Below are 27,031 nucleotides of genomic sequence, written 5' to 3' on the forward strand. Positions count from 1 at the left end.
GCAATGTAACAAGCTGTCAGTGCCTAACGTGAGTATCGTCGAAACCCGATTTTTAGTGTTATAAGTCTTCAGACGTACCACTGAATCAAAGGAGGGCTGGTAATATACTATACTATTCAAAAAAAAAAAGACACGAAAGGCAAAATTTGAGACATATTGTTAACAAGTTTATTCCGGGTAGTTCTGTATGACATGTGTGAAACTTTGCACATTCACTGCTGAACATCCAAAGTCTGTAAAGGCGAAGTCCACGCTCACTAGTTGAAGTTTAACGTCACTCAACGTCAATAACGAGTATGCCCCCGTGAGCATCAATAACTGTTTGGCATCTCCTGCCCATGGAAGCGATGAGATGACAAATCACATCCTGTGGAATGGCTGACCACTCAGCCTGCAAAGCTGCTGCAAGCTGAGGTAGAGTCTGCAGTTGAGGTTGTCGCCGTCGCAGACGTCGGTCTAACTCGTCCCAAAGATGTTCGATGGGGTTTACATCTGGTGATCTGGAGGGCCAGGGAAGAACGTTGATGTTGTGGTGTCTCAAGAAGACAGTGGTGAGTCGGGCTGTGTGAGGACGGGCGTTGTCATGTTGAAAAACGTCGTTGACGTTCACCATGATGGGTTGCACATGGGGCCTAATAATCTCGTCGACGGTTGCGTACGGTCTGATCGGAAATCCTACGCAGCCCTGGTATTGTTGAGGCAGTAGACGTCGCAGTGGTGGTCCTATCCCGAAGGTGACGTAACTGGATGTAGCAATCTTGTGCGGGCGTGGTCACACGAGATCTGCCAGATCGTGGACGGTCACGAGTTGATCCATGTTGTTGGTGACGATTCCATAGCCTTGTGATGGTGCTTGGGTGGACATTCACAGCTCTGGCAACATCTGATCGAGATTCGCCTGCTTGCAAGCGACCAATGGCGTTGTTGCGTTGTGCTTCAGTCAGTCTTGGCGTAACTGTATTGCGTGTCGGTGGTTTAACACTGAGCTATGGAAACCGAGAACCCGTCACTTTTATAGGGATTTTGCACATGTTGCACTTGCAGAACATGCAGATCTCTCAAACAAATTTATTGGACATGCATGCGTTTTGGCGAAAAATCCGATGTTTTCCTCCGTTTTCAAAGTGCACAACTTTTATTGTCATTTTGGTCTGACAATCAGTGCCTTAATACGTGTAACATCACATACTCTGAGCTTGTAACGTTATTACATATATTTCTCTTTAAAATAACAAAAATATCCCTTTTGCGTTTCTTTTTTTGAAGAGTATACTTTACAAGCATACAAGTATGTATACTTTTTGCGTATAATTACCAAATTTATGTATAACAGACACTCCTGGACCTGGAATCGTTTGAAAGTGTAACATATGAATATGCTGCGCACTTCTATTTTATTATACTGTGTTGCGTATCCTGAATTTATCATTTATGCTCTGTATGTGCAAATTTCATATAGAAAGTGTCGAGAACGCCATTAACTTGATATTCATCTAGCTGGCTTTGTTCCTTTGTCATTGTCGAGCAGTGAATGTTGGTAAGATATTGGTGAGATACTGACTTTGTGCAAAGATATTGATAACTATTTTTAGTGGTAACTCAGTTGGTAGAAATGGATTATGGTTTCATGTATGTTTAAAAAGAATGATCAGCTGTAGTATTCTTTAAACTGATTTCTACAAAACTATTAGATTTACAACAAAAGGATTGACGGGATCTACTATGAAGCAAATCTGAAGTTAGCTTTCAAATAAGTTCAAGCTACAAAATAGGAGACTGCACGTAATATGCAACACTAAATCCAGTAGACACAGTGTATCTACTTGCATTAAGACGCTGCACGGTTGGTTGCCATTTACCAAAAACTGTGAATTGATCAATACGTTTTTCTTTGATATGTCTTCCCATCAACCAATTCACTTAAAATCCTATACAGCTTATTTAAATCTAATATTTCTTACTTAACAAAAATTATCAAATTTTCCTACAGTTACTATAGATAAATAGTCAGGCCATCAATGATAGAATATTAATGTAAGAGGTTGTAATCAGGAGTGTCTGCAGGGACCATGATCTCCAGATATAATCAGACACTACTGCCATCAACTTTCTTGCAGAATATGTAGCATTACAATGACGTCTCTCATAAGAAAAAACGCATTATTTGTAAAGAACAACAAACGAACAAAGACAGCGTAATCAAAGTCAGCTTGAAGGTTTCTTGACCACGTGCTATGTGAAAAACTACTCATTTTCAATATTTTGTATTTAAATAAGAAACACATGATATGCTTGGAACCACACTTTTCCTTCGCCCTCTGTTTCGGACCTAACCTTAAGCCAATAACTGAAAAAACAATTAATTTACATTCAAGTATGTTAACTTGCTCTTGCACCTGAAAATGGTTACACACTATCTGTATGACATAACCTTCAAATAAAGAACTATATTTCAAGCATTAAAAAAATTAAAATTCTTTAACTAAAAGAGGTAATACATAATAAAAAAAACATCTGTTATCATGATAGAAAAATATCATCAAAATATTATGATACATTTAAATAATGAAATAACATACATAAACACGAAATTTATTATACCACACAAAATTATATAACAAGAAAAATAAAATCCTTTGCATGTAATTAATACCTTAATACAATTTTAGATCATACAATAAAGTTATGTGTACAGACATTCAAAAAGAAAACACTATAATAATAAAAGATACGTACTACAAAAATTAGACCGTTCTAAGAAAGATGAAAACAACATATGAGCATAAAAAAATTCCCTTTAAGAAGAAAATCACAGGAGGGGTAGCCTAATGCACTACACATGAAATAAAACTCTTTTCACACACACACACACACACACACACATATATATATATACAGTAAAACCTGTACAAGCCAGAAATATCAAAATTTTGCAATATTATCTTAAGATTTCTCTTATATAAGGCCCTCTGTATGGTGGAACCTGCGTAACGCGGACGGATAACTATCTTTCACCTGTCTCATCTCATCTATCAACAACTCGGACTAGAACCTAAGTAAGGCAGAAAAAATGTTTTTGATTAAATATTAATTTCTTGTTTAATTAATAATTTCTTTAAATATTAATAAATTCTTGTTCAATTAATTTCTTTAAATATTAATAAATTCTTGTTCAATTAATAATTTGTTTAAATATTAATACATTCTTGTTTAATTAATAATTTGTTTAAATATTAATACATTCTTGTTTAATTAATAATTTGTTTAAATATTAATACATTCTCGGACATTTTGTTACAGTAAGTATTGGTTAAATATATTCTGTTCTTTTTTCTGCCGTCATTATTTTTGCAATTAAATTAGATTCATGATTTGTAGAAATATATTTCTTTTAAATGCAAAATTCTACTCTTTAAGTAATTTTCAAGAAAACAATCCTATCTTCCATAATTTTAAAATTTAGGGAAACTTTACCATGGGTAATTGGTAAAAGTGAAAATCCTTGCTGTTTCAAAAATTTAAGGAAGAATCAACTTCCTGTGGAATGGAAAGCAAATAATAAAGCGTGGATGGCAAGTGCTATATTCGAGGCACTTTTAAAAGTTAAACAAAATAACAGAACAACAACAACAACAAAATAGGAATATCATATCTTTCTTAGACAAGGCAACTTGTCACCCAGAAGTTCAACTTTCAAATGTTCGTTCTTTTCGTTTAGTCTTTCTACCTCCATGTACAACATCAGTTCTAGAACCATAGAAAATTATACAGTGTATAAAATTGAAATACAGAATATTGATGCTTTAGCATATTATTGTAAACATGGACGACTCTAAGAGAGCATCTGAAATGACCATAAAAATTGATATGTTAGATGTAATTGTATTTATGAGTCATTCAATCAAATGCGTAAAAGATGAATGCGTAATGAAGTGCTTTCGAAACTGTGGATTTATTCTTGATAATGGTAGAGATTGTGGAAAAGTTGTTTGTTACGACGATTCTCGTGAAATCCAAACTCTAATTGAGAAGATTGATGCAGATGATTCTGTGAACGCGGAAAGTTTTGTGAACGTTGACAAGAATGTTTTAAGAGAAACTGATGAAATGGATTTAAAATCTATAATAGAATCGCAAGATGGTAACAGTATGAGATATTCAGAAGACAAACAAAATGGAAAAGATAGTGAGAAAATAGAAATTCCTACTTCATCGCAAGTGTTAAGTTATATTAACGCTATCAAATTGTATGCAAAAATGAAGGGGGAAAATGAACTTTATGAAAAAGCCATAGCATTAGCGTTCTCTTTTAACCGCATGAGAAAGCCCATTAAAAAAACGAAACAGTTGAAATTAGACTCTTTCTTCAAATAAATATGATTAAGATTTTGTGTACTTATGTATATTTTGAATGTCTATTTTTGTTCGTATTCTAATAAATATAACATAAACAATATAATAACTTTATTCACAAACGTCTTACTTCCCTAGAGTCAATCAAGTATAACTTTCAGCTAAAAATTATATATAATTAAAGAAATGCATGTTCACTATGTCTGAGCCAGAATACCTGCTTAAGCTGGAAATTTTACTCGATCTCGTGCGATTCTGCCTTTGACAGGTTTTACTGTATATTGATCAATGTAAATGTTGCTTGAAATAAAAACAAAATCGGTTTAGTAAGTAATTAGATATAAATATCGAATACTATTAATAAAATTTGATAATAATAAAAAGAATAAGCTCTTTGACATAAAACAGAATAATAATAAAAAACTACGAAATTTTTAAGCATAAAATCGAAATAAAAAATGATACATCATAAATCATAGTGAAAGATATGCCTAAATATTTCCTGACTAAACTATAGAATTCAAACAGATTAACTTACGTCAAATTATATAAAAATACAATAACTTACCTTTCTACTACAAAAAGAAAAAAACTAATTAAAACATGTCACAAATGAACACGATAAAAGGCTTATCTTACAAGATAAAAATTATTAAATTTAATGTACTAAATCAAATCAATTCTTTGCAGATTTCACATCAAGTAAAAGATATAAAAGCAAAACAGAAGGAATGAAATAAAGCACATTTAGCTATGTGCAAGTTCACTGGCTATTTGAAAGTATTCCAGCAGAGTAAATAAAAGAAAATGACACAAATAAAAGACAGAGACGCATAGAAATGTACAACACTTATAAGTTAAATACGTATACAAAATATAAAACTCACCCAGAGTTTGGTCATGTCTGTGCTTCCTTTGAAGCAAGTATTCAAAGGTGGATGTAGTTTTATGATTTGTTACCATGGAATCTCCAAACTTTTGCTGGGGTATTTTTAGTGTCCGCAAGTTCAGTCTACAGCTATAATCAAGGTGTTGTCATACTACATTTAGTACATTCTACAGTTCTGAGTGTCATGGGTTCAAATATCTGTCACATCAAAGATGCTCGTCCATTCAGCTGTGAGGGGGTTATAATGTAACGATCAATCCCACTATTCGTTGGTAAAAGAGTAGCCCAAGAGTTGGTGGTGAGTAATGATGATTAGCTGTTCCCTCTAGTCTTACACTGCCCTATTAGGGACGGCTAGCGCAGATAGCCCTCGAGTAGCTTTGCGCGAAATTGAAAAAGAAACAAACGTTCTACATTTTCACGTTTTATTACTGCATTTTATACTGAAAAAATGTCAAGGAAATATTCAATAAACTGTGTACTTATAAAAATATTTCTACTTGCATGACTGAAAATATTCTATTAGAACCAAATAAAATATTAGTTACATAAATTTTACATTTGTATTTATATCTATATTACTCTCTGTAAATTTGAGTTACAAATGAAAATTTCATCCGTTCTTGAATATTTAAATTTGATCCAATCTGAATATATGTCTGCAAAACCACAAACGTATATTTATTTACATACTTGTATCACAATTGCCCATTGTCTCATGCTTTGGTAGCTTATAACTGATTATCTTCAGTTCCTGTGTGAATTATTTTGGTTTGTTTTGAATTTCGCGCAAAGCTACGCGATGGTTATATGCGCATATTACTTTGGTAACTTTCTAGGAGGCCCGGCATAACCAAGTGTTTAAGGCACTCGACTCGTAATCTGTTGTTCCTGGTTTTTGACTACATTTGGTGTTTACTGGAACGTTGTGTTTTGTTATAATTTGTTTTCCAAATGTTTATTTTTTCCACAACTTCATAACCACAGAAAACATCCAGATACTAGCGCCCTCTACAATCATATACCATAACGACGGCTGGCATGAGTATTAAAACTTTAATTAAAATAAAGTACAGGACAACATTTGCAACTCACCGTTGCCGGGTACGTGTGCATCTAATTAATGCATGGTAACATTTAAGCGAGGAAATGATTTTAAAAGTCTTATGTTTCGCGGTTTTGCATAAAACGATAATAATAAAAAACACTATTTCTTGGCTCTCTTGCAATTGCCTGATGTGCAAGGCAATTTACATAGTTGATATTTTCAATCCGAAAACAACTTTTATGTGACGCATGAGTTGAAGGAAAATATCAGAAATTCCAAGATTTAAGTATAGCAGTTCCTGATTTAGTACGTTTAGTATGAAAAAAAAACACACACACATAGATCTATGTTAATTATATCTAACTTCGGCACTTTATTGATATTATATTTGTAAAAACTTAAATATGAACACTTTCGATACTGTATTTATATTATAGTTTGTATTAATGGAAACTTATTAAGACTGTCGTTTATTGTACCTACGTTTGAATTAATAACCTAAGGAAAGATAACTAGTCAGCTGCATCTTAATGCTCACCGTCCAAGCAAATGGATTGATTGATACTTTTGTAACACGTTCCCCGCTTGTAAGTCTACGGATTTACAACGCTAAAATTAGGGGGTTCGATACCCCTCGGTGGACAACAGCAGATAACCTGATGTGGTTTTGCTATACAAAAAATACACATTTTAAAAACATATTCACAACTTAAAGTGTGGAGAATATTTCGTAGTATCAATCTCTACCAATGTTAGTGTTGAAACTGATCGATTACTACTGAATTTGTGAAATCATTCACAAAATATCTTCACATTGCTGAAATTCCGTAGGCTTATCCTTTGTTCTTATTGTTCTGGTATTTTTAAATTAATCTTATTTTAATTATTTGTATGTTTAGAAATGGCGCTGTTGTTGCTGACGCAAGTCAACAGCCTCTCAACAGTTTAGTTTATTAAGCGTAAACCTAAGTAATGAGCCAGCGGTGTCTTGTCCACCACAAGTATTAAAACCCTAGTTTTACCATTACAAATTCTCAGACCTTAAAAAGGTTCACAAATGGAGAAAATATAGTACATGACAGTTTCTATTAACGTTTTTTTTTGTTTGTTTTTCGAATTTCGTGCAAAGCTACAATAGAGCTACTATTCGATTACTAGCTTGGTGCTATTTATTGTTTCTTTGCTAGAAAAGAATAAAAACGAACTAGTATCACATGTTGTTTGTTTAAAAGTCAAAGCTACGGACTGAGGAACTGAAAAAAAATGTGTAATACTTGTTACATATATACAACTATTTCCATTTTGCTTAATGCGGAGTATAATTATGTGTAATACTTGATAATCGTACAGGTAAAACAAGTGTCAATTTGTTATTGTGGTAACGAAGTTTATCTCTACCATTGTTTTCTTCAGTTTGCTGAATTAAAATTGATTATATAAATATCGGAGTAAGTTTGTTATGGTTTGTTTGAGATGAGCACAAAGCTACACAATGGACTATCTGTGTTCTGTTCAACATAGGTATCGAAACCCGATTCGTAACGGTGGGAGTCTGCAGTCACACTGCTGTATCACTGGGGTGAGGCATTGGAATAAGAAACATGGAGTTAGAGTATTTCTAGCTTCTTGATATTTATGTTTCAAAGTAACTATTCAACAGTATACGACGTCTAATGTTTTATGAATAGATAAGTAAATAGAGTCTAACGATAGCAAAGACAATTGTTTCGCGTTACGTACTCGTAAATAAATAAATAAGTTTCTGTTTAATATCAGCATATTATAGTTTTAATTTTTAATTATTTCATAAACATTATTTTTAAGCAATTAATCTTATAACACGTATTTCAATGAAGGAAAATAATTCAAACAGTAACCCGATTATATTAGACAAAATATTTCTATTTGTTTCTTTACGGCAACGCCACTGAAGCTCTCTGCCGCTGTTATAATTTTGAAAAACTATGTTATTTGTAATTAAACACAAAGCTACGCAACAGGCAATCTGGACTCCACTCACCACAAGATCGAAACCTGGTTTCTAGCGTTTTAAGTCCACAGACATGCCACTGTGCCACTGGAAGGCTTGAATAACTAACCAAAGGGACGGAAGTTTCCGAACAATATCCACCACCAATCCATGGGCTACTCTTTACCAACGAAGAGTACAATTCGCCGTCAAATTATAAAACCCATATGACTAAGAGGGTGAGTATGTTTGATACCAAGTTTCTATCCCACGACCTATAGCTTGCTAATAAAGCGCCCTAACCAGTTGAACATGTCAGGCCATCGATCACATGAAACTTTATGTTTTACCAATTTCATTGAACTAAATTTCTTACACACATATCAACGTTTTAAAATATTACATATTACAGTATAATATATTTGGCCCCCTCGTGGTTCAGTATGAAATTTTAAGAGTATAACGAAATATTCGAATTTCAATACCCACGGTGGAAAGAATATAGATGCCATTCTGCAGCTTTGTGCTTGACAACAAAAATTAATAAGCACCCGTTTGTTATGAAAATCATAATTGATTTAAGAACAGCGGGTATTTGTGTATAAATTTATATAATTCATATAATCATTTGCGCTTTGAAAACAAACACACACACAAATAAACATAAAATCAGATATAGCATTGCAATATAGATGAAGAACTGCGTGATAGCACCAAAATAGTGTTGGTTATGTTTCATTTGTTTGTTTTGAATTTCGCCATCTGGGCTATCCGTCCGTAATTTAGTAGTGTAAGACCAGAGAGAAGACAACTAGTCATCACCACTCACCGCCAACTGTTGGACTACTCTTTTACCAACGAAGAGTGGGATTGGCCGTAACATTATAACGCTCCCACAGTTGAAAGGGCGAGCATGTATGGTGTGACGAGGATTCGAACAAGTTACCCTTAGATTACCAGTCGATCGTTCCTAAACATCTGACCGTGTCGAACTGGCATAATGCATATCTCCATTTATACATCAAAAATATAAGAGAAACATTTGGAAACTAGAAACATATAATTGATTTAGTGTTTCAGCCCTTTGTGATTAATTGTGGGGATAGTGCTTACCCCTTACTATTATAAATTAGGCAATGATCCCCCTTCCCCATAATCGTGTTACATCCAACTTTATTCCTAGATTTCAAAAGTGATCAAGAACCCAACTTTCACCCATGCAAGTTTTGCACTTAGCTGTAATACCTATTATTATATAGAGGTGGAGTTGTTGTTTTTTTATTTAGTCCCATCCCTTTCGTTAATATTAAATAATATTCTATAAATTAGCAAGTTCCAAGTCAACAGTAAGTTGGGCTAGACAAATAAACTACGATTAAAAAATAAACAAACTCAAAGCGAGATAATACTGCCTACCCATAAATATTGCACCCACCCTCTGGCACGGTAGTGTGTTTGTAGGGTTAAAACGCTAGAAACCAGGTTTTGATACCGGTGGTGAGCAGAGCACAGATAACACATTTTGTAGATTTGTGCTTAACTCCAAACAAACAATAAACATTGGCCTTCATCAAACTAACAATATTATAATGTGAGACTTAATCACGATTATTTTTGTAATAAATCAATTCTAATAATCACGCTAATCACCTCAGACTTTTATCAGTAGGACTAGTATGGGAGGTAACTTTTGTTAAACTGTTTTACACTTAGTTAACTGTTTGTGACAATATTTATTTGGTATTAGTAAATTTGTATTTTTGTCGCTAGGAGTCTTGTAGAAATAATTTGTGTTATTTAATTATTCAGGCCTTTTTACGCCACTTAGTTCATTGTTGACCCAGTCATGCGGTGTTATTTTACTGCGCGGATGATATATATTGTTAATTGGTCTATTGTGTCGACCGACTATCGATGGGAAAAAACAACAAAAACACAAAAGAGAAGTCCTTCCTGACGATATCTATCCATTCTAAGACTTTCATAGCTGCCGACCTTTGATAAGCAGTTTGAGGATCACAATACAAACAGGCAAGTGGTCTGAGGACTGCTAAAAAAGGCCCCAGATAAAAAGTCATTTTAGGGTGCAGGAGTGAAACACCCGTTCCCTCCAAGGTTTACAAAAATTATGCGGAAAATAACTAATTACGTTATTGACCACAATAAAAAGTTGTGGCTAATTACAACGACTCCTTGTTTCTTATGATTCATAACAATGGTTTAAGCTTTTACCATATTTCACAATCAAAGAACACTTTCTCGATTTTGTGACAAAAGGTATAGTTTCCTTTCCACTTTAAACCTTTGGCCCGGCATGGCCTAGCGCGTAAGGCGTTCGACTCGTAATCCGAGGGTCGCGGGTTTGAATCCAGGTCGCACCAAACATGCTCGCGCTTTCAGCCGTGGGGGCGTTATAATGTGACGGTCAATCCCACTATTCGTTGGTAAAAGAGTAGCCCAAAAGTTGGCGGTGGGTGGTGATGACTAGCTGCCTTCCCTCTAGTCTTACACTGCTATATTAGGGACGGCTAGCACAGATAGCCCTCGAGTAGCTTTGTGCGAAATTCCAAATCAATCAAACAAACTTTAAACCTTTTTAGGTGAAATACCGGAATTTTTTTTTTCTGTGGAATTTGGAAGTATTGAAACCCATTTTTTTTGTGTGATAAGCCTCCAGACTTATCACTTGACCCACTAGGAGGCTGGAACACTGATCAATAGGTTTAGATGGTCAAATGCAGGTGTGATCCATAAGTTTTAGTGTCATTGTTTGTTTGTTTTGAGTTTCGCGCAAAGCTACTCGACGGCTATCTGCGCTAGCCGTCCCTAATTTAGCAGTGTAAGACTAGAGAGAAGGCAGCTAGTCATCACCACCCACCACCATCTCTTGGGCTACTTTTTTACCAACGAATAGTGGGATTGACCGTAATATTATAACGCCCCCTGGCTAAAAGGGCGGGCATGTTTGGTGCGACGTTTTAGTGTCAGTTGACAAGTATGGTCATTTTTACACTTTCAGTTGTAGAGAACGACCTAGGCCCGGTGTAACGATTTCAAATTACCCCCGTTTTCAAGTTAACCCCTGGTAATATGAAATCGTTTTCAGAGTAACATGATATTGATTTTAAATTACCCCCTCTTCTAACGCCAAAATGACAAACATAATGATTGCTTTTAATATTTGTAGTGCGTGTCGAGTACGTATCTAAATACATGATAATAGACAAAAGGCCTATTATTTCTTTTATTAAAATTGATGATTTATATGAGATAAAAGGTATTTTAAGGGCTCGTCCTCGCCAGACCACAAGGTCTACACACTGTCTTCGTTCAATATATTGTAATTTATATATATAAATTTTTTTATATTTCTTTATGAGCACTGAAATAAAAATGAGTGATTGATAGCATGAGATATAGAACATGATAATTGTTCGAATTTTTACATTATTATTAATGTGTTAATTTCATACACACATACTGAGTGCGATAAAAACGTCTAGCATCTTAACAAACCGTTAAAACGAGTCTATCGGGAAGGGGGTAGTTTGAAATCAAGGGGGTAATTTGAAATCGTTACACCGGCATGGCCAGGTGGTTGAGGCGCTCGATTCGTAATCGGAGGGTCGCGGGTTAGAATACCCGTTGCACCAAACATATTCGCCCTTTTCAGCCGTGGGGGCGTTATAATGTGACGGTCAATCCCACTATTCGTTGGCAAAAGAGTAGCCCAAGAGTTGGCGGTGGGTAGTGATGACTAGCTGCCTTTCCCTTTAGTCTTACACTGTTACATTAGGGACAGCTAGCGCATATAGTCCTCGTGTAGCTTTGCGCAAAATTCAAAAACAAACAGAGAACGACCTATAAACCCTAAAAAGCGGATTAGAATAATCTATTACCTGTAATGTGAGTATTTACATGTTTAATATAATTATTCAAATAATTTACTTTCCTGACTATGCTCTCGCTCTGTGTTTACCATGTTACTTTTGTCGCTTCTTCATGATACTAACGCATTTCCTGCATGTTTTAAAGAAACGGTGAAATATTTTAAATCAAATACATACGCCTAAACTCTTGATGTAGAGTTCAAGCACTTTATTGCATCAAGAATTATGTTTTAAGGCAATTTATTTTGAAATTAAATAATTCAGGGTAAGGCATCATGGCTGATTAAAAAAACACAACAATAAACAATATTAATTTGTAAAGTAACGAATTTTGTCGTATTAATATGACGTAAGATATTTAAAGTTCTTTGAAATATATAATTTGACGGTCAATCCCACTATTCGTCGGTAAAAGAGTAGCCTAAGAGTTGGCGGTGGGTAGTGATAACAAACTGCTTTCCCTCTAGTCTTACACTGTTAAATTAGGGACTGCTAGCGAAGATAGCTCTCGTGTAGCTTTGCGTGAAATAAAAACAAACAAACCCTTTCAGCCATGGAAGCGTTATAATGTGACGGTCAATCCCACTATTCGTTGGTAAAATAATATCTCAAAAGTTGGCGGTAAGTGGTGATGACTAGCTGCCTTCCATTTAGTCTTACTCTGCTAAATTAGGGACAGGTAGCGCAGATAGTCTTCGTGTAGCTTTGCGCGAAATTCAAAAATAAATAATATATTTTTACTACTTTTAAAACGGTTTTCTGCATTAAATTGATATTATAAAAAAGATAGTAAATTAAATTAATATCATAATGTGACGTTTAAAGAACTTAATATGTATAGTTTTGGTCCTTGAGTTTTTATTGTTTTACTTATCTTATCTATACACGATATGTGTTATAACAATAACACATTACAAGCAAGTTTTTAAGAAAACCGTCCATCTCTAGTAGATCGCTGCTTTCAAGAGTACGACAATATTATGTCATCCCAATAGTCTGATATATCGTTATAATTAAGTTTGTGAAAAACTATTATGTAATACCGTAATAACAACATTTAACTTGGTAAAATACATAAACTTTAATGAGTTCGAAAATATATTTTTAACTGGTATAAGAGTTTCTATTTTCAATCAGAGACGTATTTCATGAAGCACGTGGTCTGAAACAATAAAAATAAGGTGTTCTCGTTTGAATAACGTTTCATTTTTTGCCGTAAGAACTTGATCTTTGATGCCCCTAAACACACAGACACTGATATTGAGACGGTTGCTTGTTTGACTCGTGAATGTAGCTTCTAATTTGTTCAGCGGAGTTCAGGTGAGTTTAAACAGTCTTTAGACACAATAAAATTCGTTCTTTAAAACGTTTTTGTGTACTTTTCGGAAAAAGTGCAGTCTGAAAAGCAAGCAGTTGTATTTGTTTTTTAGAGCCATACAATAGGATAGTAAAGTCCAAACCTTCCATTGTTTTCTTCAAACTTTAAGATGGGTATTTATTTGTTAGCTGAAACGGCGTGATAAATGTGTCTCTCTCTATGCAAATATTAGAAGTTCGCTTTCAAGGTTAGCTTTTGTATTGTTCGTAGAAATAAGGCTAAAGCCTCGTGGATAGATGGATATGTTCATGTTTTTAGGCCAATTTACATCTAATACGGAAACACAAATTTCTCTTCGTGAAATGTTGTTAAAAGAGTGTGTGTGTTTTCTTATAGCAAAGCCACATCAGGCTATCTGCTGAGTCCACTGAGGCGAATCAAACCCCTGATTTTAGCGTTGTAAATCCGTAGACTTAACGCTGTACCAGCTGGAGACTTTTGAAAGAGAACCTAAAACTCTTGAAATTCTATTCAGCGGGAAAGAGGCACATTTATTTGGTTTTTAGCGTAGATGCAGAACAATGAGCTGTCTGTGCTCTGCCCACATCAAGACTGAACTTCTATTTTAAGAGTCATAAGCTCTGAAGTTCATGACCGAACCACAAGGGTGAGATTTGTATCTATGACAAAACCACCAAAGCTGTCTGGTACTGTCCTAATTACGAACTTCTGATTCAGCTTGTTCACAGCACCCTGTCACTACTGTATATGCTAAGAGATTGACTATAGCTTTCATAACGCACCCAAGTTAAAATGCATAAAACATTTTGTGATGTAGCACGGATTCGAACGCAGCTTTCTATCTTTGAAATCCAGAACTTCACCAAAAAGTCCAGTCGCTTCCAATGTTGCTTCTATCAAAAACAAAAGTAAAACCAAGAATATGAAGTTTTGGACAACAAATGAAATATGATGACCACTTAAGGATCAAAACAAAAAAATTTTGATAACGGAAACAATAAAAGAAAAAATTATAACTATAATGGAATCAACATTTTTGAGATCAGAGAGTCCATTGTGTGAGTCGTCCATTGTTCATGAGATCAAAGAGTCTATTGTGTGAGTCGTTCATTGTTCATGAGATCAGAGACTCCATTGTGTGAGTTGTCCATTGTTCATGAGATCAGAGAGTCTATTGTTTGAGTCGTCCATTGTTCATGAGATCAGAGAGTCTATTGTGTGAGTCGTCCATTGTTCATGAGATCAGAGAGTCTATTGCGTGAAGCCGATTAAAAACGTTGAAGAGAGAAAGATCCAAGTAGATATATAATTATATATATATCAAAATAACGTTACTAATTAAAATTATTGATTGTTCTATATGAAACAAACATATTGGGAATGTTACACCTGGTTTGTGGTGTATTTGCTTTCCAGGCTGTCTTTTACAACTGTTTGGTTACATGGGACAAATAGCTGAAAACCGATTATTAAAACTACCTGATACACACATATACATATAATTTAAGGATAACAATGGACTTACTGGTCTATCTAGGGGCCGTTCCATCCATTAAACGAAACTTATAAAACAAAAAAATACGTAAAACCAGCCCTTATCGTTTAAATGTTTAATAAAACTTCCATTAAACTACCTTATATTAACTGCATCTACCACATCTGGAGACACCCTATTTCAAAGACATACTACCTTGTTAGAAAAATAAAGCTGTCTTAGCTGAAGATGACTAGTACCCTGCCAAAATTTACATTTGTGTCCCTTGTCTTTCAAATCTCACAATTAAATACGAATATATATTACGCACCAACATCGTCAGTTCTCATGACAATCTGAAACACTTAAGTCAGAAACCCTCTCATTCTGTTTTTTTTTTTTTTTACAAGAAAAACAGGCAGTTTTAGCGATCTTGACCAGTCCTCGTACGATAACTTTTCCATTCCAGGTATCACTCTAACAGTCTTCCTTTAAATCATTTCCAACAATTTATAATAATTCCTAATGTACGACACCCCAAATTACACACAGTACTCCACATGTGGCCTAACCAGTCAAACTAATAACACGACTTCTACGAAAGTTAGATTTTCTGTAGAACCAGAAGTTGCACCCTGTTCAAAGAGAGGAAAGGTTGTGTCATTGAATTCTTCTATGATGAGCAGGACGCAGCTCAAACGAGGAAATGGTCTGCACGAGACATGCGGGCGCAAATATATTTAACAGTGAGAGTACCCCACTGAGGAAACAATGCATTCTAACCTTTGCAAGTGGATACTTAAATCTTGCTAATCTTAAAGTATTGTGTCTGTCAGCTTATTATCACATGACACACAACCTCAAGGTTGTACAGTTCGCATCATGTACTTTGAATTCACTTTCAAGTAATAAATAATACACACACACAATTAATAACCCATATAGATAATGCGCTTGTTCTTATCTGTTCGGAACTTTTCTTGTAAATTTCTCAATCAAATTACACAAGTTTCATATCGTTAGATAAGTCTTTGTCCTAGGAGTCCGGATGGCATATTGGCTTTTCCGAACAGAATCACCTTATCTGGTTTTTGCTTGGTCAAATTTTTTTTAGTGCAATGAGTATCTTACATGAAGGCACAACTTTATAGTCATCACGTGGCGACTGGCTTCTATTTCAAATTTAGTTTTTATTTGCAAAGTATTTCACACAAACAACCTATGCATGGTTTTCGAAAAAATGAATATTACACGAAATACAGTATGCTACATGATGACACAACGTTATAGCCATTACGTGACGACTGGCTTCTATTTCAAATTTAGTTTTTATTTGCAGTGTATTTCACACAAACAACCTATGCATGGTTTTCGAAAAAATGAATATTACACGAAATACAGTATGCTACATGACGACACAACGTTATAGCCATTACGTGACGACTGGCTTCTATTTCAAATTTAGTTTTTATTTGCAATGTATTTCACACAAACAACCTATGCATGGTTTTCTAAAAAAAAATGAACATTACACTAAATACAGTTACTATGGGCTTTCTCGACTTAGATAGGTCTAAAATACACATGCGCAGTTCGTTCAATACCATATGCTTATTTTTTGAACAAACATTTAGACGTTTCTGTATAATCAGCAAAGTCTCTCTTCATTATAACTTTACATTTACTTTACAATGAGTGCTCAATAACTGCTTCATACTCTGTACTTTGTTATAAAATATCATCACTAAACTTTGGATCTCAGGGCGGATGGTACGGGTATTAACACTTTTACTAATAAAGTAGAGAACAACGTTTCGACCTTCACGAATTACTTTACTTTATTGTTTACTTTATGTGTAGTTTTATTAATTAAAGTTATGTCTACGTGAGGTTGTTTGTCTGTTCACGTTAATGTTTTTCAAATAGACCAGGATTTATCGATATAACATATAAGCCAACAAGAAAGCATGGCTTAAATGGAGTGCGAGGAATCGATAGAATAAGCAAATTTAAAGTGAAGGGAATGGAAACTACCATAAATGTTTTGCGAATCACGGCAAAATTTTTTGTTTTGCCTGAACTGCTTTTTTTTCAGTTTTAATTCTCATTGGACATCAAACAATAAAACTATCTTACTCAAAATCAGATAGCAAGCGATAAATGTTTCTCAGGGCCCAGCATGGTCAAGTGTGTTAAGGCGTTCGACTCGTAATCCGAGGGTCGCAGGTTTGAATCCAGGTCGCACCAAACATGCTCGCGCTTTCAGCCGTGGGTCGTTATAATGTGACGGTCAATCCCACTATTCGTTGGTAAAAGAGTAGCCCAAGAGTTTGGCGGTGGGTGGTGATGACTAGCTGCCTTCCCTCTAGTCTTACACTGCTAAATTAGGGCCGGCTAGCACAGATAGCCCTTAAGTAGCTTTGTGCGGAATTAAAAAAACAAAACAAGTGTTTTTCAATGTTAACAGATACCCTGTTTCCTTGTGGGCTGTTTGAGAAGCAGTAGGCCTAGGTGGGTAGGTGTTTTTCACTCAGGGTGATTAATTTGTTATTATGAACCACTGAGTTACAGACTTTTCAAACAAAGGGAGTTTTTGATGAATAGAAATGTTTTAGCTTATTCGTTTTTTTTTATGGTTTCATGTTTTGCATTTTGCACCACCAATCTTTAAACACGAGCTGGGACATTTAAATCTGAACTGTTACGTGTGCTGTTGAACAAGGTGCTTCCATGTTATATTGTTGCTGCTTCAAGTGTGAGCCAAAATATTACTTTGATATTCAGAGGGAGACATAATTTATGAAAATTCAAAGGGACAGAGCGAAGATTGCCAAGGAATGACAACAAACCCAAGAATAGGCTGATTTCTAGCTATAGAGGCTCCACAAGGAACGGAAACAAACCAAGAACAGGCTGATTTCTCGCTATAGAGGCTCCATAAGGAATGGAAACAAACCCAAGAAGAAGCTACTTCCTAGCTATAGGAGCTCCACAAGGAATGGAAACAAACCCAAGAAGAGGCTGATTTCTAGCTATAGAAGCTCAACAAGGAATGGAAACAAACCGAAGAAGAGGCTGATTTCTAACTATAGAGGCTCCATAAGGAATGGCAACAAACCTAAGTAGAAGCTGATTTCTAGATATAGAGGCTCGACAAGGAATGGAAACAAACCCAAGAAGAAGCTACTTTCTAGCTATAGGAGCTCCTCAAGGAATGGAAACAAACCCAAGAAGAAGCTGAATTCTAGCTATAGAGGCTCCACAAGGAATGGAAACAAACCCAAGAAGAGGCTGATTTCTAGCTATAGAAGCTCCACAAGGAATGGAAACAAACCTAAGTAGAAGCTGATTTCTAGATATAGAGGCTCGACAAGGAATGGAAACAAACCCAAGAAGAAGCTACTTTCTAGCTATAGGAGCTCCTCAAGGAATGGAAACAAGCCCAAGAAGAAGCTGATTTCTAGATATAGAGGCTCCACAAGGAATGGAAACAAACCTAAGAAGAGGCTGATTTCTAACTATAGAGGCTCCACAAGGAATGGCAACAAACCTAAGAAGAAGCTGATTTCTAGATATAGAGGCTCGACAAGGAATGGAAACAAACCCAAGAAGAGGCTGATTTCTAGCTATAGGAGCTCCTCAAGGAATGTAAACAAACCCAAGAAGAAGCTGATTTCTAGATATAGAGGCTCCACAAGGAATGGAAACAAACCCAAGAAGAGGCTGATTTCTAGCTATAAAAGCTCCACAATGAATGGAAACAAACCGAAGAAGAGGCTGATTTCTAGCTTTAGAAGCTCAACAAGGAATGGCAACAAACCCAAGAAGAGGCTGATTTCTAGATATAGAGGCTCCACAAGGAATGGGAACAAACCCAAGAAGAGGCTGATTTCTAGCTATAGAGACTCCACAAGGAATGGAAACAAACCCAAAAAGAGGCTGATTTCTAGCGATAGAAGCTCCACAAGGAATGGAAACAAACCCAAGAAGAGGCTGATTTCTAGCTATAGAGGCTCCACAAGGAATGCCAACAAGCACAAGAAGAGGCTGATTTCTGGCTATAGAAGCTTTTCGAAGCTCTTTTTAGACACAGAATTTCTGTTGTGAGGTTCTTACCGCATTTGAAATCCCGGTGTCTATTTAAGCTGTCAATAATAGACTCAACGAGAATGATCTTTGATCACTGAGAGCCGTATTAAAATTCTGTTGATCGAAGACCACAAGTAATATTATATTGCTTGAAGTCTTCGACAACCCAAAAACGGACGCTAGTGCTTTTCATAGGTAAAATTAGATCTTCTCTTGACTTCACAAACCATGGAGTGATCTGCATGATTTCCAGGTATGACAGACGGAGAGTTTTCTCTACGTGTAGTAAACTACTCGACATCAAGATGTGAATCCAAATAAGCATGTCTTTGCATCATCCAACTTAGTTTTTCTCTGTCCAGTTCGTGACTCTCCATGAGCTAAGAAATACTCTTACATATGAACGAAACCATCTTTCACTGGTTATTGTTTACTGGCTCATTAGAAGCACGCAAAAATTGTGTTAGACAGTGAATGTTTTTTGCACAAACACTCTTCACTGTCAAGATTTGCTATTTTCTGGTAAATATGAAAGAAAAAATAAAATACAACTAAAATGTTATATTTTCAGGAGGCTCTCCTTTTCACGTTCACCTGTTTAAAAACACACTGTAAAAAGGGACAGTTTGAGAAAAATTTAGGAAGGAAAGCAAGTGTCAGTTGTATTTAGTCAGCTATTGTTTACTGTGTTAATTTTGATTGGCGGTCCATGGCACCGTTTAGTAACATATTTGAAGCCTTTTGTGTTTTTGAAGTTAACCATAAAGATACACATATGGCTCTTCGTGTTTGACCCTTCTCCACGAGTATCGAAACCCGGTTTCTTCCGTTGTAAAGCATGTTTTATAAATACAATACTTTACTTTGAAGAACCAATTTTAGACTAAAATACATGAACTCAACTCTTATTAATTTATATATATATATATATATATATATATCTGTTACGTGTTTATCAAATTGTAATCGTGCCAGCCAAAAACAAAATATATCTTCTAAAGTGGAGCAATCAACTTTGAAGTTTACCTCTTTGTTTCATATTAACTCGCAAAAACAATCTTTATGCGGCTTCGAATTGTTTCTCTGCGTTTTATTTGTTTAGTTTAGAGAGATTATGCTAATACATCCTGTAGTACAAGGCGCTAAATCGGGAACCCTTCCTAGTTTTTGTATTGAAAGCTGCCTTGTTGAACTGGCTAGGCCACTGGTGCACTTAGCTTAAAATACGTCGTTTCTTGCCGTAGGGTATTTGCAACGACAGACTAATGAGCACTTCCACCACACAAAAGTAAATCATGTAGGGTCTGGTTTCTAGGATTTCGCAAAGTCTTCGGGGCAACATACTCCGAGTCCATGGGCTATTTCTAGTGTATGATAACGACCATTTTTTCCCTTCACAATCCGATTTATCACAATCTCTCAACATCATGATATAATATCGTTTTACATTCTTAATGCTAGCCTCTTATGAAGGCCCGGCATAGCTAGGTGGTTACGGCACTCGACTCGTAATCTGAGAGTGGCGGGTTCGAATTCTTGTCGCACCAAACATGCTTCCCTTTCCAGTCGTGGAGGCGTTATAATGTGACAGTCAATCTCACTATTCGTTGGTAAAAGAATAGCCCCAGAGTTGGTGGTAGGTGTTGATTTAGCTGCCTTCCCTCTAGTCTCACATTACTAAATTAGAGATGGCTAGCGCAGATATTGTTGAAGTAGCTTTGTACGAAATTAAAAAAAAACACTTGCTATAAAGTGCCGCCTTTTCTGGATCAAAGGGAAAAATTAGTGCTTTTCTATCTCCAGAAACTACTTGTCAAATTTTCTTTAAACTAATATTGTGAAAGACGCTTACTAAGCACAAGAAGTATCAAAAATATGAAATTAATGAATATTAACTTGCGATTATAGTAAGATATGTGCTTTGAACTTAACTAAAAATCATTCTGACCTCATCAGTATAGTTAACTAAAAGAAACGTTTCTTTGGTTTCGACTTATAAAGATTAGAATGCATCATTTCATCAACTGGGCTCTCGTGGATACCGATATTTTCAGCTGTAACCTCAATAATATCTCGTTAGTTTTAACCAGCTGAAGATAATTAACTGCAACGAGTTTTTATTTCACCTGACAGTGTACTACAGACGAGTACTCCATCTGGTGTTAATTAAAACAAAACACTACAAATGGAAAGTAAAAGCAAAGTGAAACTTTTAAATTTCATGGATAGGACGAAAAAGCGGCCAAGAACATTTGATGGTGTTATTTGATGTTTTCAACTTGAATGGCGCCTTATGCAACGCAGGATCTAAGAAGCCAGGCCAAAAACTCTAAGGTTCAGGCATAGCCATCCCTAATGTAGAACAGCTAATTAACAGCATCCGCCGCCTACGTGCTAAAGCGAATAAAGGTATTAACAAGCCCTTTTTGCAATGTGTCTACATTTGCAAGTATTGAGTGCGTTTATAGATGCATCCAACTTTGGACTTTCTGATATTCAACCTGACACGTTAAACACGTGACTTCGCTCGACCACAGGAAGAGAGAGAGAACATTTGAATAAACGGCAACGGGAAGTTTCTATTGCGCGTTTTATCGTCAATTAAATACTAAATAAAAAATAAAATTGTTTAAACTGGACACTAGGATTTGCATTAGTGTTTACACAGAAAATGCTACATAATATCTTGAAATTGAGAAATCTACGCAGCATTCTCATGAAGACATTAAATCACTGGTTTTCTAAAATTAATATTCCAATTAGGAAACCAAATAAGCACGTTTAGGCAATCAAAGGACTTGTTCTTTCTCAGAATTTGGGAAGTGGTCTGGCATGACCAGGTGGTTAAAGCGAACAACTCGTAACGTAAGGGTCGTGGGTTCGAATCCCCTCACACCAAACATGCTCACCCTTTCTGCCCTGGGGGAATTATAATGTGAAGGTCAATACCACTATTCGTTGGTAAAAAAGTAGCCCAAGTATTGGCGGTGGGTGGTGGAAACTAGCTGCCCTCACTCTCGTTTTACACTGCTAATTTAGGGACGGCTAACGCAAATAGCTCTCGTGTAGCTTTGCGTGAAATCCAAAAACAAAAGAACACAAACAACTGGAAATTGACAATTATTCGTAACTGAAATCGCTTCTGATTTTCGCTATTGACATCTAACAGATGAATGGAGTTATAAATTGATATTGTACTCTCAAGACGGCTGGTACGGATATTAAAACTTTAATTACAATAAAGTACAGAACAATGTTTCGACCTTGTTAGGTCATCTTCAAGTTAACAAAGAGAGTTTGCAACTGACCATTGCAATTGACACCATTGACAGTCTGCCAAATGTCTGGGAATTCCTGTTCTAATTGCTTAGCCTTATCGTAACCAACCATACAACATGAAAAAAAAAATGTCACATATTAAGAGGTCACCCGCCACACATTTAACTACTGAAAACGGCGCAGTTGCAGACGTGCTACCAAGTTCATTATCTTTTCGCAATCAGTCCTGACAGGCTCTTTATGGTGCAGAGTTTGCGTGGCGCTATATGTATTCGTTTATAATTCTTGCCGTAGGTGGCGCGCTAAAAGCTGTTGCTCCGTGAAGTGTGGTATAGATCGTGTTGTACGTTAGTTTTCTGATCGGCTGCGAGTGTGGAACGAATGTGATAAAAGTAGGATTTATATGTGGTGCTAGATTTTTATAAGATGTTAACTTTCGCAAATCACCACTACATCCAAACAGAATACTTGTCTCCTCTTCCTACAAAGGTAAGCTAAGCTCATATACGTTAAGTCTATTAGATCGATCGTAATAATGTAATTATGTCTGTAAGATTTTCTTATGTCAGGATTAACATAGTTTAGAACTTGTCTCTATTGAAGAGAAAGACGTTCAATTGAGAAACAAACTGATTGAGGTACGCACTGATTATTAAAAATATTTATCTCATTTTCTTGTGATAAGACAAAAAAGTCATAGTTACTATGCATTGTTTACTTTGGTTGAATTATCTTCATTTGAAGTTTACCCACAGTCTTGTTAAATTATTTCACGAAACAAATAGAACTATAAGTATAAGCATCTTTTAAATTACTCAGTACATTTTTGATTACATTTATGTATACGTATTTGCTGTATGCACGTGCTAATATGCACCTTACTCCTGTAAAACCGTGAATGAGATACTGGAGTCTTAAAATTAGACGTCATAACATGTTCGTAAACTTCGTATTTTTAACCCAAAAAATTTTATTCCGCAGTTCCTTGTGTAAAATGGCAGTTCTGTCAAGCATGTACTATTCAATAATGAAGCCTACTTGATTGGTCTTCAAGGATTCGGGTTAACAGGATGGTCAGTTCTTCCACTAACGTTTATGATGAAGTATGACATACTTTAATAACATATCAGAACAGGACCAAATAAGAGCAAAATGTTACTTAGTTGCTCACAAACTTACTGTAGTATATTTGTACTTGTGGGAAAATTATTACGAGGCTCTAGATTTAAGTTTGTTTGTTTGTTTCTTGAATTTCGCACAAAGCTACACAGGAGCTATCTGCGCTAGCCGTTCCTAATTTAGCAGTGTAAGACTAGAGGAAATGTAGCTAGTCATCAACACTCACCGCCAACCTTTGGGCTTCTCTTTTACCAAAGAATAGTGCGATTGCCAGTCACATTATAACGCCCCCACGGCTGAAAATGGCGAGTATGTTTGGTGTAACAGGGATTCGAACCCGCGACCATCAGATTATGAATTGAGCGCTCTAACCACCTGTCCATGTCAGGCCATTTTATGTAGGAAATACTTCAGAAATATCTCCTTGTTCTGATATGTTTTAGGGTTTTCGTGCAAACTTCACAAAGGCTTATCTGAACTGAACTGTTCCAAATTTTAAACTGGTAGACTAGAAGAAAGGCAGGTAGTCAACATAATCCAATAGGCAACACATGCAATACCTTTTGTCATCGAACAGAGGGACTGATCGGCATATTATAGCTATCTCACTGTCGGATTGGCGAGCATGTTCAGTGACAGGGTTCGACCCTATGACCAGTAGATTACGAAGTGAAAGCCTTAACCATTAGTCCATGCCAAATCTTCTCACTGCAGGAATAGAATACCGAATTTTAGCGTTATAGTTCCACAGTCATAAAGCTAAACTACCCGGGGACATAGTGAAAAACATGAAATGCTGGGGTTACAATGAAATTTATGAGCAACGTTTTTTTTTCAAGCGAAATCTAACATTTCAAATCTTTAAGTCCAGTTTATTACAATATAAAACAGAAGTTAAGATTCCAGTGGATGTCTGTATAATATTTATTTTATTGATTTTTCTATATTTGACTACTATTTTTTTTCTTTAATGTTTTTAGCTTGATACCAAGAGCAGCCCCTTAGCCCTGTTGGCCCAAACATGTAGCCAAATAGGTTCTGACAAGCCTCTGGTAGTAAGCTTTGAAAAGACAAAACATAATGACAGAAGCAGAGAGAAAACTTCTTTCAAGCCATTTGACTCTTCTGTAAAGACCAACAGAAGTGACAACGGTGAAAAACCTTCACGTACATCCGGTGTTCCCACTGCACGTGAAAGCCCAGAAAAGATCCGAACGCGCGGTTTGTTTCTTAGAAATAGTTCGCGTAATTCTGAAGGACAAACTGTGGCCAGTTCCAAATCAGGAACTTCGACGTCGATCAGCCCGGTCAGCCAGAATACGGTAGGATGCGGTGGACCCAGCGACTATTTATATGCACTGGACCCGGGATCTACCAAGACTGTGCTCGGTTCGATTCCAAATATAAATCCCTTGAGCACTTACATGTCGGGGGGAAACCCACTGGTCAGTTGTGTAGAGTGTTCACACATCCTGGACTACGTACCTGCTAACACTCCTTCTTCTGCTTACACCACACAGAGGAGTTCTACCCCTGTAAAACCTGGGGTGTTTTCAATAGGAAGAGGGTTATCTCCTTACATGGGGTATACACGAGTTAAGACTCCAGGGGGTGGAACGACGGTTATACCCCTATATCAAGACCCTCCTTGTGGCAGCTGTCAGTTTGGTATTCAAAATGTTCTGCTCAATCAATGTCGTAGCAATTGTGGCAAATACAGCCATGAACGACAGCCTAGAATGGAGCTTACTGGCTCAGTGCCTGGATTCTTCGGATCCAGTTCACCCACCAACGTAACCAGCCTTTACCCAAACTCCTTGATGCCTCGGCCTAATGTCTGTAGCTGGATGGTTGGAGAGAGTTTCTGTGGTAGGCGTTTCAACTCTCCTGAAGAACTGCTTCAACATTTACGAACTCACCCGCCCTCTGGTGGAGATAAAAGCTTATCTTCCGCTTCCTATCGTTTTCATTGTGGATCACCCATTACACCCACAACCCAAAATGGGGTTCGACGCTCCTATCCCACGAATCTCAGTCCGGTAAGAAATAGATTCCACCCTTACACGCCTTCCCTTCCACAAGTTCCTTACCCAGAACTCGGCTTTTACTACTCGCCAAACACTTACTACGGTCAGAGACTAGGACCGCCTGTTCACTTTTGAAATCAGAGCAGTAGTAATTTAATAAGAGAAACCAAAGCCTTATTAATGCCTGAACAGAAAAGCATGACAGACAGTTTATATTTCATGGGGAAAAGAACGCTTTTTGATATTCTTGCAAAGTAATCTATATATATCAATTATTTTGTGATCCTAGACGTTTCGTTGAACAAAGGTGTTGAAATAATCATATAACTTAAATATATATATTTTTCCTCTTATTGTACAGAAAAGATTTAGACATATTTGCTTTTTCCAAGTTATTTCCTCCTCAGATATTTTAACTCTGCTGCTATAGCTCTTGTTTGGTTGTAACAGATTAGGAACAGTATTAAAATCGAGAAGCTTTTGAGAATGTCAGTGAAAGTTGAAAGTTTTATCAGTTTATATCAGTGTGAAAATTTTATGTTTTATTTGCTTGTTGTTAAACGCAAATACACACATTGGGCTATTTGTGCTCTGCCAACTGCGGGTATCGAAACGTGATTTTCAGCATTATAAACTCTGCCCTATAGCACCAAGCCGTCAGAGAAATTTGTTTTGTGATACTCAAGGGCAGGAAAAATTAAAGACATTAAAAAGAAGACATTGTGTAGTTGTTATCCGAATTCCTCTTTTAACGGTTTTTACTTTGATTAGTTGTAGTTCTTTGTTAATTTAGAAGCTATAAGTAACATCTAACGTATTACACAAATTCCAGTATCGACGATGTAAGTTTTGTCGTGTTTTTTGTTTCTAAGGTGAAGACTGAACTGTGAGTCTCCCACTGGTTCAGTGGTAGGTCTACGGATTTAACAACGCTAAAATCAACGTTTTGATTCCCCTCGGCGGACTCAGTAGATAATTCGATATGGCTTTGCTACAAGAAAACACACACTGAACTCTAACTTCACATAACGGTTAACGTATTTAGCTATTCGTTTTATCTTCTTGTTTGTCATATTGCTTACCAGAGTGTACTGATGAAATTACTGCTTTGAATCAAAATAAATTATTCTTAAGATTTAATACAACATGGTTGGGAAATTGAACAGTAGGGGTTTATCACGTGACATAATAGACACATAATGGTACAGTAGGGGTTTGTGTATAATACCAGTATTAGGGAGAAAATTATCACTAAATCCAAAACTATCTGGAGCTGACTACCACACTTGAAAAGAGGATCTAAACAAGATAGGGTTGAAACTGGATATATCACTTGATGCGGTTGAGGATAAAAACAGACTAAGCCGTGTTTTTACAGGGGGAATAAAATCCAATGCAGCAAGTTTTTACGATTGGAAACTCTGATTCTATGTGTTTCGACAGTGAGAAAACCAGTTATGTAGGGATTTTATTCTCCATGTAAAAAACAACAACAAACAGCTTAATTTGCTTTGTGATCATTAACCAATCAAATGATATGTCTAATTCCATCCCT

The 27,031-nt window shown here is 36.1% G+C and overlaps 1 protein-coding gene across 1 annotated transcript; it reads left to right on the forward strand.

Annotated features, from left to right (window-relative positions):
- The first annotated feature begins 22,616 nt into the window (after positions 1-22,616).
- On the forward strand, positions 22,617-25,965 carry LOC143234329 (zinc finger protein Noc-like). The gene is made up of 2 exons (XM_076471621.1): positions 22,617-22,819; positions 24,430-25,965. Exons 1-2 carry the CDS (start codon positions 22,757-22,759, stop codon positions 25,609-25,611), a joined length of 1,245 nt encoding a protein of 414 aa, XP_076327736.1. The 5' UTR covers positions 22,617-22,756; the 3' UTR covers positions 25,612-25,965.
- Positions 25,966-27,031: the final 1,066 nt, after the last annotated feature.

The sequence above is a fragment of the Tachypleus tridentatus genome, chromosome 12 (genome assembly GCF_004210375.1).
Source record: "Tachypleus tridentatus isolate NWPU-2018 chromosome 12, ASM421037v1, whole genome shotgun sequence".
Classification (NCBI taxonomy): domain Eukaryota; kingdom Metazoa; phylum Arthropoda; class Merostomata; order Xiphosura; family Limulidae; genus Tachypleus; species Tachypleus tridentatus.